At 40.0% G+C, this 20,947-nt stretch overlaps 1 protein-coding gene across 1 annotated transcript; it reads left to right on the forward strand.

Moving 5' to 3' along the window:
- Positions 1 to 20,139: 20,139 nt before the first annotated feature.
- Positions 20,140 to 20,676, forward strand: LOC109215985. Its single transcript, XM_019380108.1, has one exon. The coding sequence runs from the start codon at positions 20,140 to 20,142 to the stop codon at positions 20,674 to 20,676; it is 537 nt and encodes a 178-aa protein (XP_019235653.1).
- Positions 20,677 to 20,947: the final 271 nt, after the last annotated feature.

Below are 20,947 nucleotides of genomic sequence, written 5' to 3' on the forward strand. Positions count from 1 at the left end.
TAACCCCAAACTTTCTATACACTTCGAAATCACTTAACGAATAAAATCTCAGGCCTAAACAATAGTCACATCATGTGAGGGGACTGTATATCTTTCTCACAATAATAGCCCTTTCATTTCCAAATTCATAACATGGTACTTTCTAGTTCTGTTTGAATTTAAATCTAACCAACTTAATAATTCCCGTAAAATTCAATGTCACTGCTCCTTGGTCCTCATTTCGTACATCATATTATTCTTAGCTAATTCTTTTAGTTTCCCTTAGGTCTATCTTTCTGTCCAAAAACTATAGGATCAATTCTATGCCTGCTGCGGTTGAATTCTTAACTTTGTTACCTGCTGAGGTTGACATGCGGGATACACTACCCATACACATCTGAATAAATCACTTCATGCACCATCCGGTGAGTCTTTGGTCTTAATACCCCTAAAAATGCAAAATGTCGTTCATAATTCATATTAACCTTACATTTTCTTTGAGCATCCATTATGCATCATCTATATCACAAGTCTCCGGAAATTTTTGATACATGAAAATTGATATTGGTAAACATATAACTGAATACTGGGTACTAAATATAACCAATAAACTGCTACTGAAAAGGCCGCTAACTGGTAATAAGAATAACTGACAACCATAAAACATGATAACTGCTTTTGTAACTTTCTGATTTAGGTTTATTGCTTAATTGTACTACCTACCCATTACATCCACTTTCAACTCCTCTCAAATCTCCATTTGTTATCCCAAATGTACTTTCCATAGATATACCCAATGGGCAATTGGTCTCTCTAGACACCTTAGGTTTTTTCCTGAACGTTGCTTGGTGCATACACTACGTTTGGAATTCGATAGGAAGAGAAAGGTTAACTATTGCTCTACAGTCTCATGGGCATGATCTATGAGTATAGAAAGAAGTGAGACAATCCTGAATGTTCCTGGTAGTTAACCGTTTTAGTATGAGTGGCCGGCCCACCATATATAAGGAAACTCCACTGGACACGGCTTCATAAGACTCCCAGAACTCTTGAACCTAGGCCTTGATACGCTAAGCTCTATCAACTCCCCGACTGGGCCTGAACGTACACGGCACTTGGTGCCTGAAACTAACATTGCCGATGCGAACCACTGGCTGGCTGAAATCAATATGTGATATCATATACATACTGAATACAGGAAGATAACACTAACACAATGCTAATATATGAAAGTCTGGATGACATATAATATCAAAGTGCGAAATACTAATAAAATGTTTGGAACATATTTGTTAGCCACTTTGTGTTAACATGAAAAGTCTGAGAATTTGTCTAACTGTTACTACTAGTCTAATGAAGCCTCTATTTGATACTGAAAACACTTAATATTGTAAACACGCGAAAGACTGTAGTCTAAATGATAGCCCCGAAAGAAACTGGGATCACCAAATAGCTGGTATGAGAATCCTTTAGCAAGCAATCTTGGGATTGTCCAAGCTGTAAATCATTACTGCATCGTTTGAATCAGGTCCGAGAGCAAAGGACATCAGTACACTTTGAATTGTACCGGTATGTAAAAGCAAGAACAGAGAAGAATTATAAATTGCTGAAACTGAAACTAAGCTGGACATTGAGAATTGGATTAATTGATAACTGAAATGTTAACTATTGAAATTGAAACTGAAGTGATAAGAAATAACTGATAACTGATAAACTGAACTGATAGGCTTGAAAAAGATAACTGATAACTGATAAGAACTATATGAAAACTGATAACTGATAATACTAGGAAGTAAGAATATGGAATACTCCTTTAGCTGAAATGATGAACACGCTGTTTATCTGAATATGTAAACTGCGCCTCAGTGCCCAATATATATAATGTGCACAAACTGTCGGCTCGGCCAAGTATATGCTATACAGTAACTGCGACTCAGGTCCAAATGCATAAAGCATAAACTAAACTCGGCCTCAAGCGCAAAGATATCATAAACGCATAGTTGCGGCCGTCAGGCCCAATAATAGTGTTAACATTCAGGGATTTAAAAATCAGGAACTGAGAATCCTACTGCAATACATAATAACTAGAAGTACTGTTAGGAACTAAAATGAGACATGAGTTCTTGAACTATGGTTAAGAACACTGTACCTTCAGATTGTTTATGACATGCTGAGCTAAAGCTATACTAGAACTTAGGGACATCAAGCCCAAGTCTATAATTGGAATACGAACTGCAGCTCATGATCTGCGGTCGTCTCAACACATACACAATGGTAAGGAGAGTGGGTAGCAATACTATACCCGATAGTGGATCGGGGTCAAAATTCCACAAGGGAGATAGTAAAGGAGCTTATAAATTATCGGTCGTAGTCTAGAGTTGCGGTTGTGCGCTTCTAATATCACTTTCTAATTTTTGGTTTTTGTTTTTTTATCTTCTACTTTAAGACTAATAGCTGAAGCTAAATTATGCTATGGAGATATGCTAAGTTGGTAATAATATAGATGAAAGGGACTAGGGTCGTGGCGTTACTAGGTGGGTTTAAACAATTGAGTAATATGATACTAAGGACAGATGATATACCTTTTGGGGCTTTTATGCTAATAACCGTTGTACAATTGTAGATATTCCAATTTTGTTTAAGATAGATGAAATTTCTCTAAGTGTGATCCATGTGCATAGTTCAAAAAGAATAATAGTGTACGGCAAGAGAATATGGTCGGATGATGAGGGAAGTTAGGATAAACCTTATGCTCCACTTTAGTTAGCCAAAGCAGAGCAAGAAAACATGATGCTAGCAGGGGGTTAGTAAAAGAATAGTAAATAAGTTTGAGTAAATACAGTGAATTAGCAATTTCAGCAGAGCTAGTAGAGGTAAGATTTGATTCACTTAGCCGGGTTAACTCTAGTGAGTGGATGATAGTTTGAAATACCGAACATGTGTTAGAACCCAAAGAGTTTAAGTTAAACCCGAAGTACAGTGACAGTGGAAAAAAATAGCTAGTAGTAAAAGAGCAAGCAGTAGAAAAATAGCTTTTAGGAATTATCGAAATGTGGTTTCTCCAAGATTGACAGTGTGAGCAGAGTTAGATTATTAAGATTGTGTATGATAGTTGTAAATACATTAGCTTTCCGTCATGTGAGAAGTAAGTTGGAAGATGAGTCGTTATTGGGGTAGAATGGAAGGAATTGCAAAAAATAAGGAAAGTTATTCGGATCCCAACAAAAAGAGAAGGATCCGCAAGTATAAGATCTTTGGTCTAAGGGGTGATGTGAAAATTTTCAGTAAGTCCAGTTAGAGATTTGACACCCAAATAGTTAGCATGGAATATGAAAAAGAAAATCAGTTCGGTAATAAGGAAATTGTATAATTACCACAAAGAATAAGTCTAGCATGTGTAAGAAACACAAAGTGAGTAGAATGATCACCGAGCTTAGTTATTGGTGATAAAGTGATCATAGAAAAGCTATAAAATCATGCCCAGTTATGTATTATGAGGGCAGTTCCATTGCACGAGACCCTTCTGAGTAGTGGTCAGAGACTTAGCTCACAACAAGAATATAAGTGTTTTAGGAAGTGCTTAGGAAGATAATCAAGTGTGGGAAGTATAGCTCATGAATGAGGTAGACAAGGGAACTATGTTGAAAGAAGTTAACTGCTTAGCCAAGGTAGGAGTTCGACTTTCGGACACCAAAGATGGTGGAGTTGATGTCTAGAACAGGACCTGTTCCTCCTTAGTAGCCGAAGTGAAGGAGAAACGGTTTGATTATCCCTACTTGTTGTAGCTGAAAGAGGGGATTCACATGCATAACATGATGGCTTTTGAACAAGGGGGAGATGATGGTATTTTGACGTACCGGGATAGATTGTGTGTTCTATACCTAGATGGACTTAGCAAGGGAGGAAGATGATAGAAGTCCATATGTCCAGGTATTCTATCCACCCAGGTTCCCCAAACATGTATCATAATCTCCAGGAGACTTATTGGTGGGACGACATGAAAAAGAAGGTTGCATACTTTGTGGCCAAGTGTCTGAATTATCAGCAAGTGAAAGTCGAGCAGCAGAAAACCAAGTGTTTATCTCATAACACACACATTCTTTAGTGAAGATGGTAAATATGGACCTTATAATAGGATTATCTTGCTCAGTTTGAAAGCATGAATTTTTATGGCCGAAGGTGTAGATCACTAATTGGTTGGTCTAAAGTTGGTGAAAGGGAGTGATGGGACCAAATTTGGTCTATCAGGCTATAGAGAAAGTTAAGTGGATTCAAGAGCATTTGAAGACAGCTCAGAGTCGCCAAAAATCCTATTCGAATGTGCGCCATAGAGACCTAGAGTTTCAAGTTGATGATTGGGTATTTCTGAAAGTGTCGCTTGTGAAAAGCGTTATGAGATTTAGGAAGAAGGGGGAGCATAGTCCCTGCTATATTGGGGCATATAGATTCTTGCGAAGGATCGGTCAATTAGATTATGAGTTGGAGTTGCCACCATAATTAGTGGTGGTACAGTCAGTATTTCACATGTCATGTTATAACATTCAAGTTTTCAGTACTAACATACTCATGTCAGTTCAGTACTCACATACTCATGTCAGTCCAGTACTCAGATACTCATGTCAGTTCAGTACTCAGATACTCATGTCAGCTCAATACTCAGCTACTCGTGTTAGTCCAATACTTAGACATTCATGCCAGCTTAGTACTCAGATTACTCAAATATTCGTGCCAGTTCAATATTCATTTACCCATGTTAGTTCAGTATTCACGTATCCATGACAGACCAATATTCAGTCAATGCAGTAGTCATTCAGTTCAGTTTCTCAACAATTCAGTAATCATGTATTCATTCAGTTTAGTATGCAAGTGTTAATGAAAGTTCATGTTCCCACCAGACCCATATAAGGTCCGGAGTTAGCAGAAGATGCAGCCAGGACAATCATTCGAGGACGAATGATCCCAAGAGGGAGATAATGTAACACCCCGTAAATTTGAATCAGTTGTGGATGCACTAAATGAGTATTAATGTTATGGTTATCAATTGGTTATGATAATAAGCGTACAAAGCATATCATAAGTGATTTGGGGTCCAAGGAAAGACCTAAGTCTAAGCCAAGTTGGAAAATTACATGATAGACTAAAATTCTAAATGAGCACGCACAAGACTATACTTTGGACGAGCATATCTACATTTATATAACGTATTATGTGATTCACAACCTATCAAATGAAAGATCTTTGAGTTTAGTTTCTAAAACCGTTCGTCATTTGGACATTCCTACAAGAAGTTATGACCAAATTACTAAAGACATACCACCCAGTTATTTTGGCAGACAGCGAAGCGACCTCGATTCGCCAAAGTAGACGCGGATTTGTGTCTTCCCTTGAATGCAATGGACAGCGAAGCGAGGACACTTCGCTAGAGTAGACGCGTCCCAGTCCCAGCTCTTTTAAGCCAATTTTAGGGTTCATTTTTCCCTATTTCTTTTGGACGAATTTTGGGGTCTTCTCCCACCCTCTCAAGACCTCCAACCCCTCCCATCTTCAAGGTAAGCAATCTCCATTAACTTGGTGTGAAATTTCATCATTCTTACACTAGTATTGATAAAATCTACTCATAAAACACATAGATCTTCAAGAAATTCCTTCAAGAACTCAAAGGAGGGTTTTGCAAGATTTCTTCCAAAAGGTAATCCTACACCCTTAGACTTACATGTATGAATTTATTATGGGTATATGAGTGTGAATTAAGTATTGGGACTCTTGGTGTGGTGATTAGAAGCCATAAGTTCCTAGTATAAATACACAACTATTATAGAGATTGAAAGATGTTTGTTTAATGGAACTTTATTGGTTAAGGGTGTTGTCTGCCTTATGGGTAATGAAGAATAATATTGATTATAACCATTTGAGACTTTAGAATTTATCCAAGAGCAAGAGAATCGGTTATTGGGTGTAGAAACACCATTAATAGGGAATATGAAGCTTTATACTCACCAAGTGTTTGATAAAATGCCTAAGTGACCAAAACATGGATATTGTTGCTAATTTTGAATCCCTTTGAATTGTATTGATATAGATTAAAGTTGAAAGGGTTGGCGAATGTTGTATTATGCTCAAGAGAAGGAAGTTAAGGTATGTGAGGCTAACTCTCTATGTTTGGGAATGTTAATGATTCTCCCTACATTACGTTTCTTTTATGACGTATCAATTGCCTCAGAAATATAGTTAAGGCCTAGTCCCTTGAATAGTTGTAGAACTTCTGTTCTCTAGTTTCATAACTCGTTCATGACTTTCATTCTTAACGTTGTGAGCTCAGTTGGTATTCAATATAGACTTGGGCTTGATGTCCCTAAGTCTCAGTATAGCTTACTCAGCATGTCATAAACATTTGAAGTTCAGTGTTCATAACCAGTTCAAGAATACATGTCTCATTCTAGTCCTATACAGTATTCCAGTATTATGTATTGCAGTATGATTCTCAGTTCCTGATTTTAAATCCCTGAATGTTGAACACCTATATTTGGGCCTGAGGCCGCAGCTAATGCTTTATGCATCTTTGGGCCTAAGGCCGTAGTTTATGCTTTATGCATTTTGGACCTGAGGTCGCAGTTATGTATACGTATACTTGGGCCCGAGGCCGCAGTTTGTGCACATTTATATATTGGGCCTGAGGCTGCAGTTTAATATTCAGATAAACAGGTTGTTCATCATTCAGAAGAGGGAGCATTCATATTCTTACTTCCTATATTCAGTTCAGTTATTAGTTTTCAGTTATCAGTTATCAGTTATCTTTTCAGCTATCAGTTCAGTTATCAGTTATCAGTTACCACTTCAGTTTCAATTTCAATAGTTAACATTTCAGTTATCAATTATCAATTCTCAGTTACCAGCTTAGTTTCAGTTTCAGCAATTATAATTCTTTCTTTCAGTTGCTTTACATACCGGTACAATTCAAATGTACTGATGTCCCTTTTGCCCGGGGCCTGCATCTCACGATGCAGGTAATGATTTACAGATTGACAATCATATGTGCTAGGATTCTCATACCAGCTATTTGGTGATCCCAGTTCTTTCAGGGCATTATCATTACTTTACAGTCTTTCAGTGTTTACAGATATACAGTGTTTTCAGTACTTCAATAGAGGCTTCATAGACTAGAGTAACAGTTAGACAGAGTCTCAGACTTTTCATGTTAAGCCATGTTGGCTACAAATATGTTCCAAAATTATATTAGTATTTCCGCACTTTGATTTATGTCATCCAGACTTTCAGTATATTAGCATGTGTTAGTTTATCTTCCGTATTCAGTATGTTATGATATCACATGTTGATTCAGCCAGCCAGTTGGTTCGCTCGGTCATATGTAGTTAGGCACCGAGTGTCGTGTTACGTCCAGGCCCAGTTTCGGGGCGTGACAAGGCCCATAGCTCCCGATACTCTATTCATCCGGACGCCGCAAAGATGTATCAGGATTTGCGGCAGCATTATTGGTGGCGTAGGATGAAGAAGGATATTGTTGCATATGTAGCTCGATGTTTGAATTGTTAGCAGGTTAAGTACGAGCATCAGAGGCCTGGTGGTTTATTTCAAAGGATTGAGCTTCTCGAGTGGAAGTGGGAGCGGATCACTATGGACTTTGTTACTGGACTCCCGCAGACTCGGAAAAAGTTCGACGCAGTATGGGTCATTGTTGATTGGCTGACCAAGTCAGCGCATTTCATTCCTGTGGCAGTCTCCTATTCTTCTAAGAGGTTTGCTGAGATCTACATTCGGGAGATTGTTCGCCTTCATGATGTGCCTGTATCTATCATTTCGGACCGGGGTACGCAGTTTATCTCGCGTTTCTGGAGAGCAGTTCAGCGAGAGTTGGGCACACGGGTTGAGTTGAGCACATCATTTCATCCCCAGATGGACGGACAGTCCGAGCGGACTATTAAGATATTGGAGGATATGCTCCGAGCTTGTGTAATTGACTTTGGAGGCTCGTGGGATTAGTTTTTGCCTTTAGCAGAGTTCGCCTACAACAAGAGCTACCAGTCGAGTATCCAGATGGCTCCTTATGAGGCTTTATATGGTAGGCGGTGTCGGTCTCCGGTTGGGTGGTTTGAGCCTTGAGAGGCTCGGTTGTTGGGTACGAATCTGGTTCAGGAGGCCTTGGACAAGGTCAGGATCATTCAGGGTAGGATTCGTACAGCTCAGTCCAGGCAGAAGAGTTATGCACACCGCAAGGTTCGAGATGTGGCTTTTATGGTCGGTGAGCGGGTATTGCTCCGAGTGTCGCCTATGAAGGGCGTGATGAGATTTGGGAAGAAGGGCAAGCTTAGCCCTAGGTTCATTGGTCCATTTGAGATTCTGGATCGAGTGGAAGAGCTGGCTTATAGACTTGCATTGCCGCCGAGCTTATCAGCCGTGCATCCAGTGTTTCAAGTGTCCATGCTTTGGAGGTATCACGGCGACCCATCCCACGTGTTAGATTTCAGCACTGCCCAGTTGGACAAGGACTTGTCTTACGAGGAGGAGCCGGTGGCTATTCTAGACCGGCAGGTTCGTCAGTTGAGGTCGAAGAGTTTTCCTTCTGTCCGTGTTCAGTGGAGAGGTCAGCCTGCTGAGGCATCGACCTGGGAGTCCGAGTCCGATATGCGGAGCCGTTATCCCCATCGTTTTCCCGACTCAGGTACTTCCTCCTTATGTCCGTTCGAGGACGAACGATTATTTTAGAGGTGGAGAATGTGATGACAGCTTGGGTCATCACTTATTTTAAATTAAATTCTATGTTTCCGAGGCCTTGAAAACCTCATTTAGAGTTATCTCGAATTGCGTGGGCGCGTAGCCGGAAAGCTTAAATATGAAAATCTGTGAAAAATTATAAAATTTGGTTATAAAATGAGCAAATTTGACTTCGGTCAATGTTTTGGGTAAACGGACCTGGACCCATGAGTTGATGGTCCCGGAGGGTCCGTAGGAAAATATGGGACTTGGGCATATGCCCGGAATCGAATTCCGATGTCCCGAGCCCGAGAAATGAATTTTTAAAGGAAATTGTTTTTGAAATTGTTTAAGGAAATTTGAAACGAAATTTGATTAGAACGTGTTGGTATGGGCCCGTATTTTGGTTCTGGCGCCCGGTACAGGTCATATATATGATTTAAGATGTTTCTGTAAAGTTCGGTGAAAAACGGACGTCATTTGACGTGATTCGGACCTAAATTGCTAAATTTGATACTTGATGAAGTTTGAGAAAAAGTTCTTGATTTTGAGGTTTGATTCATTGTTATTGAGGTTATTTTGATGAATTGATCGCACGGATAAGTTCGTATGATGTTGAGTTAGTGCGTGTGTTTGGTTAGGAGCCCCGAGGGCTCGGGAGTGTTTCGGATGTGTTTCGGGATGTTTTTGACTTAGAAAATATTGAAGGTTTTTCAGCTCTTGGGTTCCTGATGCGTTCTTCTTCGCATTCGCGGGAGTACCTACGCGAACGCGAAGTGTAAATTTTTATGGAAGGAAATCCCTCTACGCGAACGTGTAGCTCAGGACGCGAACGTGAGGCAGTGGGGGTTTATACCTTCGCGAACGCGGACCTGGCCACGCGAACGCGAAGGCCAAGTGGGCCTGGGTAGGGGAGGGGTAGTTGTGTTACGTGAAGGCGACCCGTTGGACGCGAATGCGAGGGCTCGAGGGGCTAAAGCTTCGCGAACGCGAGCCCGTTTACGCGAACGCGAAGGCTTAACCAGCCTGACCCATCGTGAACGCGAAGGGTCTGTCGCGAACGCGAAAGGCATTTTCGCCCAGTGATTTTTATAAGCCAAAAACAGAACCCATTACGGGATTATATAAAAGTTTCACAAACCTCTTCTTCTCCAAAGCTCTTAGGCGATTTTTGAAGCTTTTCTTCGCCATAACTTCTTGGGTAAGTAATCTTTAACCTATTTTCTTCCATTTTCATAACCATCTATTAGATTTCTAGGCTTAAAACATGAGATTAAGGGTAGAAAATTAGGGATTTGGGTAGAGTTAGGGCTTTTTGATTAATTGTGATTTAGACCTCGTTTTGGGGTCGAATTCTGGAAATAATTATATATTTGGGTCGTGGGTGAATGGGTGATCGGATTTTGGTTCGAACCTCGTGTTTTGACCAAGCGGGCCCGGGGTCGATTTTTGGATTTTTGGGAAGAATGGTTAGAAAGCTATAATTAAGCATTGGAATTGAATTGTTTAGCATTTATTGATGTTATTAAGTCGATCATGTCTAGATACAATTGATTTGGAGCCAAATTCAAAAGGAAAAGCGGTGTTTGAGGCTTGAGCTGGGCCGTGGAAGTTCGAGGTAAGTGTTTGGTCTAACCTTAGCTTGAGGGATTAGGAGTTGAGTCGTATTGGCTATGTGGTAATTGTTGAGTACGACGTATAGGCATGGTGACGAGTATCTATGCGTTGGTGTCTAGCATGCCCGTGAGTCTTTATATTGTGATTATCATGACTTTGTTGTATCTTTCATGCCTTGGTGATGGTTTCTAATTGTTGTATAAAGTTTGTGGAAAGAATTGTGACCTATGAACATTGAGGAGTGTTGGCTCAAGTTGTGAAACGAATTGTGAAAGTATAAGTGACAATTGAACTTTTAGAGCATTGGCTCGAGTTGTGAAGTAAAAGTGAGAAAGAGAAGAGATCATTATGTTGTCACTCTTGCCGGGCTATAGTTGGTTTATTTGTTATCTCCCTTGCCGGGACATGGATATTATCGATGTTGTTCCCTTGCCGGGATTTAATTGTTGACTTGTTGCTCCCTTGCCGGGATTCTTATTGCAAATTTCCTTTATTTCCTTGCCTTATTGTTTGTGATTGTTGTTTGGGTGAGGAAGAGAGTTAAAGCACGAAGGGTGATGCCGTTCATTGTTTGTTTTGTGAGGAAAGAGTGTAAAGCACGAAGGGTGATGGCGTGCCGCACGATGTATTATTCCGTGCCTATTATATTGATTTCATGGTGAGGAAAGAGTGTAAAGTACGAAGGGTGATGCCGTGCCGCACGATGTACCATTCCGTGCCTATTGTATTGATTCTTATGGTGAGGACGAGAGTAAAAGCACGAAGGGTGGTGCGGTGCACTTGTCCTTGATTTCCCTGCTTCTTGCTGACAATTGAGTTATGTTGCCCTTACGTTTATTTACTGATTTTCTGTTGTTATTTGATTTTATTTTGAGGTTATAGATTCCCTTACCCTATTTGCCTTGTGATTGTTGTTTGGGTGAGGAAGAACATATAACACGAAGGGTGATGCCGTGTATTATTTTGGTGAGAGAGAGTAAAAGCACGAAGGGTGATGTCATGCACTTGTCTTTGATTTCCTAATTTTTATTGATAACTGTGTTATGGTTTCTCTACACTAAATTGCTGGCTTCCTGTTGATACTTGTTGTACCCCGCAGCATGATTTCCCCTTCCTATTTTCAATTAGACTGTGGTAATCCTCATATTTATTTGTTGCTCTTCTGTTACTATTCGGTGTTTCCCGCAGCATGTTTTCCCCCCTCCCATACTTGAAAGTATATGACTGGTTCTTTCTGTACTTCATTCCTGCTGTATATAGTTAAATTGCACATGTTTATTTGGTAGTCTGGTCCTAGCCTCATCACTACTTCGCTGAGGTTAGGCTAGGCACTTACCAGCACATGGGGTCGGTTGTGCTGATACTACACTCTGCACTCTTTTGTGCAGACCCCGGTGTTGTAGGCTTCGGACCGCAGTGGGATTGCTGATTCTTGCTCATCAGGCGACCCGAGGTAGTCCTGCAGGCGTCCGCAGGCCTTGGTGTCTCCTTCCATCTACCATTCCTATTTCTATTCATGCATTTCAAGAGACAGGGTTGTATTTATTTCTTTCAGACCTTTAATTGTAGTATTCTTAGACCGTCTGTGAAACTGTGACACCAGTTTTGGGTAGTCGAGACTCAAACAGTTGTATTAGATATTCACGTTCAGATAGCTTATTGTTTTCTTCCGCTTATGTTAAATTCCGTTGTTTAAAAGTTATTTCTTCGTAATTACTTAAAGAATATAAAATGGGTAAAAAGATAATTGTTCAAATAATTGGCTTGCCTAGCTCTCATTAGTAGGCGCCATCACGATTCTCGAGGGTGGAAAATTGTGACGACCCGGCCCGTCGTCACGTGAGTTACTGCCCCATTTTCCCCATTTTCTGCTTCCTTATGTTTCATTACAAGAGTCTTGGGTGAATGAGTCGAATTGGATTGGTTTTAGAAGGAAACGAGACACCTAGTCTCTTTAAGGAAGGTTTGTTTTGGAAAAAGTCAATCGGATGTTGACTTATGAGTTAGAGGGCTCGAATGTGATTTTCGGTGTTTCGGTTAGCTTCGGGGGATGATTTGTGACTTAGGAGTGTGATCGGAATTGATTTTGGAGGTCCGGTGTAGAATTAGGCTTGAATTGGCGAAGTTGGTATTTTGGCGAATTCCGGTTGATAGGTGATATTTTGATCCGAGGGTCGGAATGGAATTCTGAGAGTTGCTGTAGCTTCGTTTAGTGATTTTTAGGATGTGTGTGCAAAATTTCAGGTCATTCGGAGGTGTTTTGGTCGGGTTTTTGACCAAATGCGTAATTCGGAAGTTTTAGAAGAACTTAGGCTTGAATCCGATGTAATTTGATAGTTTTGGTGTTGTTTGTGGTGTTGTGATGATTGGAGCAAGTTTGAATGATGTTTTAGGATGGGTTGGCACTTTTGGTTGAGGACCCGGGGGCCTCAGGGTGATTTCGGATGGCCATCGGGATGAATTTTGGACTTGATGCATTTCTGAAGATTGCTGGTATCTGGTATTTCTGCATCTGCGGAAAAGGGGCCGCAGATGCGGTTCCGCAGATGCGAATAAGGGATCGCAGGTGCGGGTGTTGGCCATTTGGAGAAATTCTGCAGAAGCGGATGATTTCCGCAGGTGCAGTCTCCGCAGATGCGGTTAATGACCGCAGAAGCGGTCCGTGCATGCAAGGGAGGTTCCGCAGAAGCGCAGGCTTGACCGTAGAAGCGGTGTCCGCAGAAGCGGAGATTGACCACAGAAGCGGTCCTAGGCATAGTGAAGATCCGCAGAAGCGGAGGGAAAACCGCAGAAGCAGTAACCGCAGGTGCGGTTCATTTATCGCAGATGCGAAAATGTCTGATCAGAGAAGGGTTTTAAAAGCTCATTTTGTTCCGCGAGCTAAGATTTATTTCCACCATTTTTGAGCAACCTTGAGAGCTTTTGGACGGGAATTGAAGGTGATTTCGACTGGGTGTGATTGGAGGTGAGTTCTATGACCTAAATACATGATTTAATGGTAAAATTAACATAGAAATTTATGAAAATTCATCAAAAGGGGGAAAAGCTAGGGCTTGGAATTTGATATTTCAAAGTGGGATTTGATGGGTCATTTGGGCTCGGATTTGGGAGTTTTTGGTATGTATAGACTCGTGGTGAGATAAGCAATCCGATGATGTTAAATTTTTTGATTTTCAAGAAGTGGGCCCGGGGCTCGGGTTTTGCAAATTTCGTGAATTTCGATATTTTTCGAGTCTTTTCGATTGGGTTATGTTCCCTTAGCCTATTGTAACGTATTCATTGTGGTTTTGATCAGATTCGACACGCGAGGAGGTCGATTTGCGAGGCAAGGGAATAGCGAGCTAGGATTTTGGCCGGCTTGAGGTGAATAATGATAGTAAATGATATCCTGAGGGTTTGAAACCCCGGATTTGCACAACCTAGTGCTATATTGAGATGAAACACGCGCTTAATGGCGAGCGCGGGGTTGTTTATTACTGGGGTGTAATACCCTATATATTAATAAGGTCATATAAGTCTTTAACTAAACTAAAAAAAAGAAGAAGATAAATAATAGGACAATGGGCTAAAGCCCATAAGAATGAGAAACGAGAAAAGGGAAAAAGGGGGAAAAGTTGCTGCTAAGCAACAGAAGCTAAAAACAAAGAAAAAAAGAAAAAAAACGATGGAGGAGGAAACAAAGGAGAAGAAGAAGAAGAAGAAGAAGAAAAAGGCTGGAGCCAAACCTTGAGAAATTTTAAAAACGCACCGGTTCTTACGGGTAATACTCGAATTTCTCATCTGGGTTCCTTTCTTCTGGTAATATTTTTTTTTATCTCAAATCATATATTTGAAGGGTTTCACAAGGTACAAGAAATTAAATACCAATAAGAGTTATTCTGGGCAAGTTATGCAATTGGAAGTTGGTCAATGTAACTATAGGATAAATTCACTTGGAAAAAGAAGGGTATTGATGTATTTGTACTTACACTAGTCTCATTATATATGATCATTGTTAGGTGCAAATCAAGTTAGGGTGCAAGGATTGAGTTTTGGTGTTTAACTGTATTGCAATGACAATATCGAATTTGGGTTTGAATGTTGTGAGTCTAGTATTGAGTACAAAAGATAAGTACCAATTAAGAAGGAATATTATGGACAGTAAGGTTATTTCAGTTTCAATTTATGCACACGATTAAGGAAATTGAACAGTATAGGGAATAAACCATATAAATACCTTTTTATTTAAAAGATTTTGGACTAATTTAAATTACTCATAGCATGGGTAAATATAATTCGGCGAATTGATGATAAAATATAAAACTCGGAGGATTGGGTATTCTAAATTAGTGATGGATTTAGCCTAAATGAGGCAACTAACACAAGATCGATATTGATGTGATTATAGATTGATTGAAGAAAGTCGTACAGATCGCTCGAGGCGACAAGTTTGGTACTTCGACACGAGTACTGTAAGTAGTAATCTTATCACAATTTGTATTTTCATAACCTGCATGATTTATATATGATTTTGAAAATAAATGTATTACCGATGCTTTGAAATTTGCATGTGGGACAAGTCCTTTACTTGATATGATACCGAACAGTTTACTTGAGATGTTTACCGATTAATCAAAATATTTTCACCGTTACTAGATATATTTTACCGTTACTTGAGATGTTGCAGTTATTTGAAGTATTCTCACTGTTACTAGACATGTTTTACTGTTAGTTGAGACATGATTACTGTTACCGAAATAAAATTACAAGATTTGATAAGGAATGATATGTCCTTTATTATTTTAAAAATGCTTTTGTACGAGTATTTACTATTTACAAGAAAGAGTATAAATGGGAGGAGACTTTGAAGGATCCCGTAGCTAACGGCGGGTTCGTTAGACCTGGTGCACCTTATATTTACAGATTACTGATTACCGATTACAGTTATAGCCCTCGCTAGTGGGAAGGTAGAACTAGCATACAGTTACAGTTTTCCCTCGAGTAGGGACCTACAGTTATACTTAACTCCTTTTACGAAGGGGTACACACAGTGATACAGATTACATGATCCTTTTCTGAAAACCTCCCAAATATAAAGATTTGCTATGACACAGTATTTACCAAATTTATTACTGTGACGACCCGGCCCGTCGTCACGTGAGTTACCGCCCCGTTTCCCCCATATTATGTCCCTCCATGATTTAATATCCGTAATTGAGTTGATCGGGTAGAATTGGATTGGTTCTAGTTGGAAATATGGCACTTAGCCTTTTTGAAGGAAGCTTGCTTTGGAAAAAGTCAACCGGAAGTTGAATATGTAGTTAGAGGGCTCGGATGTGAGTTCCGGTGGTTCGGGTAGCTTCGGGGGATGATTTGTGATTTAGGAGTGAAGTCGGAATTGAATTTGGAGGTCCGGTGTAGAATTAGGCTTGAATAGGCTAAGGTTGGATTTTGGCGAATTCCGGATGGTAGGTGAGATTTTGATCCGAGGGTCGGAATGGAATTCCGAGAGTTACAGTAGCTCTGTTAGGTGATTTTGGATATGCGTGCAACATTTCAGATCATTCGGAGGTGTTTGGGTCGGGTTTTAGATCAAATGCAAGTTTCGGAAGTTTTAGTTTAACTTAGGCTTGAATCCGTGGTAATTCGATGATTTTGGTGTTTATGATAGTGTTTTTATGTTACGAGCAAGTTTGAATGAAGTAATAGAACATATCTGTACATTTGGTTGAGGTCCCGAGAGCCTCGGGGTGATTTCGAATGGCTAACGGGGAGTTTTGAACATGAAAAAGTGCAGCAGAAATTGCAGAGGAATTTTCCTCTATGCGATCGCGTAGGTATGCCTGCGATCGCATAGAAGGTTCAGAGGGGGATGAAGATTTGCTCTATGCGATCGCGTATAGGGGTCTGCGATCGCATAGGTTGAGGAGATTGGGCAGTGCGGTCGCGTGGGAAGTAATGCGATCGCGTAGAAGGGGGACACAGTGCTATGCGATCGCATGGCCTGTCCTGCGATCGCATAAGAGGAATTGAGGGCCTGGAAATTTTGGCCTATGCGATCGCAGGGGTAGTGATGCGATCACATAGAGGTCGCTAAAGTAATCTGGCAGAATGTTTAAAACCCTTATATCCGCGACCCACATTATTTTTCCACCATTTTTACTCCGCCAAGAGAGCTTTTTGAGCGATTTGAAGAGGGTTTTCAACGGGTATTGATTTGAGGTAAGTCTCTTGACTAGAAAACACCATTTTATGGAAGAATCAACACCCAAATTCATGAAAGTGGGTAGAAATTGTGAAGAACTAGGGCTTGGTTTTTGAAAACGAATTTTTAGGATTTGAAAGGCCATTTGAGCTCCGTTTTCGGTAAACTTTATATGTACGGACTCGTGGCGAGACGAGGAATCCGTTGGTATGATTTTTGGAATTTTTCGAGAAGTGGGCCCGGGGCTCGGGTTTTACCAACTTCGTGAATTTTAGTACTTTTCGAGTATTTTTGATTGGGTTATGTTTCTTTAACCCATATTTATGTATTTGTTGTGATTTTGACTAGATTCGACGCGCGAGGAGGTCGATACGAAAGGAAAAGGCATTGCGGACCATTCTACGGCCGGTTAGAGGTGAGTAGTTGGTGTATATGATGGCCTGAGGGTTTGAAACCCCGGCTTATCACATTGTGACGCTATAGTAGGGTGTGACTCGCACCCCATGGCAGGTGCGGGATTGTTTATGACTGGGGATTGTGACTTGGTCCATCCTGAACAAGAATTTATCTATATTGGCGACTGATGCGCTTCCTGTATTGAATATATCTGGACTTATTGCCGTTTTTGGGGCCTTGTGCCGATCTGTAGCATCCTTAGAGGATGAATGTCATTGTGATAACATGCTTTGTATAATCATTGATCTCAGTCCTGTGTTTAATCACTGTTATGAAACGCTAAGTCACTTTTCCTGAAGTTAAATATCTAAAGTGTATTCTTCTTAATAAATTGGAAATTGGGAAATTAATTAAATCTGTTACGTAACTCATATGCATATTGTGGACTGAGTATGGATCGGGCTGCACGCCGCAGCGAATGGTATGATTATATTGCGCTTGGGCTGAAGGAGCCCCTCCGGAGTCTGTACACACCCCCAGTGAGCGATGTCGACGTTAAATGGATCGGGCTGTACGCCACAGCGTGTTCATGTGCATTGCATTGCATCCTTACATTTTACTTGACTGTTATATTTGAAGTTGTTTTGCTGTTGGTTCGTAGTAGGTGTTGGACTGTTAGTTTTAGCTTTACTTTGTGGCACTTCGTGGATTTCTTATCTTCAGACATTTTATATGCTTATTACTCACTGAGTCGGTAGTACTCACCCCTACTCCCTGCACCTTGTGTGCAGATTCAGGTACTTCAGGAGCTTAGTTGAGCTAGCCGCTGGTTTCCAGAGTTCCAGGAGTGGTCGAGGTAGCTGCTATGACGTCCGCACGGACCCGACTCCTCCCTTATCCCTTTTTTTATATATACATTTCCAGACTTGAGTATTTTCGTTCAGATATTGTTATTCAGATTGTTTTAGAGGCTCTAGACTCGTGACCCCAGGTCTTTGGGAGCGTTTTTATCAGACTTCGTGTTTTTCTCAGTATTATCCTATTATAAATATTGGATTATTATTCTAAAACCATTATAATCTCTTTAGATTGTCGGTTTGAGGTTTACGGTTAATTTGGGAACGATTATGGTCTGGCTTGCCTAGCAATGTTGTTGGGCGCCATCACGACCGGGTTTGGGGTCGTGACAGTTGGTATCAGAGCCTAGGTTACATAGGTCTCACGAGTCATGAGCAGGTTTAGTAGAGTCTCGCAGATCGGTACGGAGACGTCTGTATNTGACCTTTAGTCTGGTTATCATCAACTTAGAATAAGAAAGGAAGATATTTCGATGTTGCTTCTGTACTCGGTACAAACATTATGAGTTACCTGTGATGTCCTTTAGATTGGCCAATGCTCCAATTACATTGATGTGTATAATGAATATGGTGTTCAAAGTTGCTTTTGGAGAAAAAATTCATAGTTTTTACTTACTATATTCTGATATATTCTCGTACCCAGGAAGAGCACGAGAATTACTTGAAAAATATGCCAAAGACGCTGCAGGAACATCAACTTTTTTTCCAAGTTCTTCAATTAGCTAGATTCGATTGTATTCATAGGACACATGGTATCTAAGAAAAAAAATGGTAGATTCTAAGAAGATATAAACAGTTCATAAATGGCCGAGACCCATTTCCCCTACAGATATTACTTTTGGCTTGACAAGCTACTATAGGCATTTGTGTAGGATTTCTCCAGAATAGCACCACCACTCACCAAGTTAACATAGAAAATCGCTAAATTTTAGTGGATGGAGAAATGTACAACGAGAAAGCATGTTTGACAATCACACTAATATTAGCCTTATTCCAATAGGCTCTAGAGGATTCACGATGTTATGTGATACTTCGAGGGTAGGATTAGGATATTTTCTCATGCAAAATAGTCGCGTGATAACCTATGCTCTAAGGAAATTGAAGAAGCTCAAGTCGTATTATGCCATTCATGATTTGGAGATGGTCATATTGATGTTTCATTTTAAAATTTAGAGACACTATTTATACGAAGAAACCTACGAGATTTATACCTAGCACAAGAGCCTGAAGTACATTTATAACCAACAGAGATAAATATTTAGCAATGCTGATGGAGGGAACTACTGAAGATATAATTGTACTGTTTTGTACTGTTCGGGAAAGATAAATATTATAACTTATGAAAAAAAAAAAAAACTATGGGTGATTTGATGCATTTAGCTCCTGTAGATATACTTCTGGACGAAGATATGCATAGACTAGAACGTACACGTATTAGATTCAATGTAAAAAAAAATCCAAAGACATTATTGGCTATTGGTCAAGCCCGATGTAGATGTATAAAGTCTAGCCAATATGAGGATGAGCGATTGTTTAATTACCGAGATTAGTTTCTAGCGGTAAAAGCAAGGATATGATTGTTAATAGTGAGGGTATTCTCCGACTAGGTAATTAATTATGTGTAGCAAACATATATGGGTTGAGACAAGCTATTCGTGATAGAGCTCACAACTCTAGATACAGTGTATATCTCAGGTCTATAAGATGCACCATGACTATAAAAAGAAAAATTGATTGGCTGGAAAAGAAAGAAGGGAAAAAAAATTCGTTAACTTTGTTTCTAACTATTTGACATGTCAGTATGTTAAGGCAAGCACTTGCGACTCACATGCCCACTAAAACAACTCAAGATTTTGAAGTGGAAATACAATAGAACAATACATATATGACTAAATTACTAAAACCATTAGAGGTATGATTATATGTGGGAAAGTTGTAAATTGGCTTACCAAGTAGGCATATTTCTTGCTAGTCAAAATATCTTATAGTGAGGTAAAATATGCATAGATATACATGAACAGAAAAATATCTGGCTCAATAGAGCTCTATTGTCCATCAGCTCTAATAAAGTATCGCACTCACTTCACGATTTGAAAACCTTTTCAAGAAAGGTTAGGTACCGGGTAGATCTTAGTACTAGTTTTATCGCATGCAAACACAAAGTCCAAATGTGCTATACAGATCTTGGAGGATATGTTGAGAGATTGTATTCTTGAGTTTGGAGGTAGTTGGGACGCTTATCTACCTTTAGCTGATTTTGCTTACAACAATAGCTTCCAGTCCAGTATTCAAATGGCACCGTACGAAGCATTGTATGGTAGAAGATGTCGTTCTCCTATCGGATGGTTTGAAGCTGGTGAGACTAACTTATTGGGACCCGACTTAGTACAAGAAGCTATGGACAAAGTCCAGTTGATCCGACAGAAATTGCTTACAGCTCAAAGTAGACAAAAATCTTATGCGGATAAGAGAAGAAGAGGTTTAGTGTTTACAATTGGGGACAAAGTGTTCCTACGAGTCTCTCCTATGAAAGGTGTGATGCGGTTTGGGAAAAAAGGCAAGCTAAGCCCCAGGTTTATAGGACCATATGAGATACTAGACCGAGTGGGAGCGGTGGCTTATCGTTTGGCATTTCCACTTGAGTTGTCCTTTATTCATCCAGTTTTTCTTGTCTCAATGCTAAGGAAATGTATATCAGACTCATCTCAGGTGCTTGAAGAACCTGTTACATCGCTCGATGAGAAGTTGTCTTATGAGGAGGAGCCAATGGCTATTGTTGATAGGCAAGTAAGGAAGCTACGGTCAAAAGAAATTGTGTTCGTTAAAGCGTTATGGAGAAATAATCCAGTTGAAGAATCTTTGTGGGAAGTAGAAAAAGATATACAAGTGAAGTATCCTCATTTATTTCAGTCTACAAGTACGTACTTAAATTAAATTCGGGGATCGAATTTCATAAGGTGGGGAGAATGTAATACCCTATATATTAGTAAGGGCATATAAGTCTTTAACTAAACTAAAGAAAAGAAGAAGATAAATAATAGAACAATGGGCTAAAGCCCATAAGAATGAGAAACGAGAAAAGGGAAAAAGGGGGAAAAGTTGCTGCTAAGCAACAGAAGCTAAAAACAAAGAAAGAAAGAAAAAAAAAACGATGGAGGAGGAAACAAAGGAGAAGAAGAAGAAGAAGAAGAAAAAGGCTAGAGCT

This window comes from Nicotiana attenuata, unplaced genomic scaffold (genome assembly GCF_001879085.1).
Source record: "Nicotiana attenuata strain UT unplaced genomic scaffold, NIATTr2, whole genome shotgun sequence".
Lineage (NCBI taxonomy): Eukaryota > Viridiplantae > Streptophyta > Magnoliopsida > Solanales > Solanaceae > Nicotiana > Nicotiana attenuata.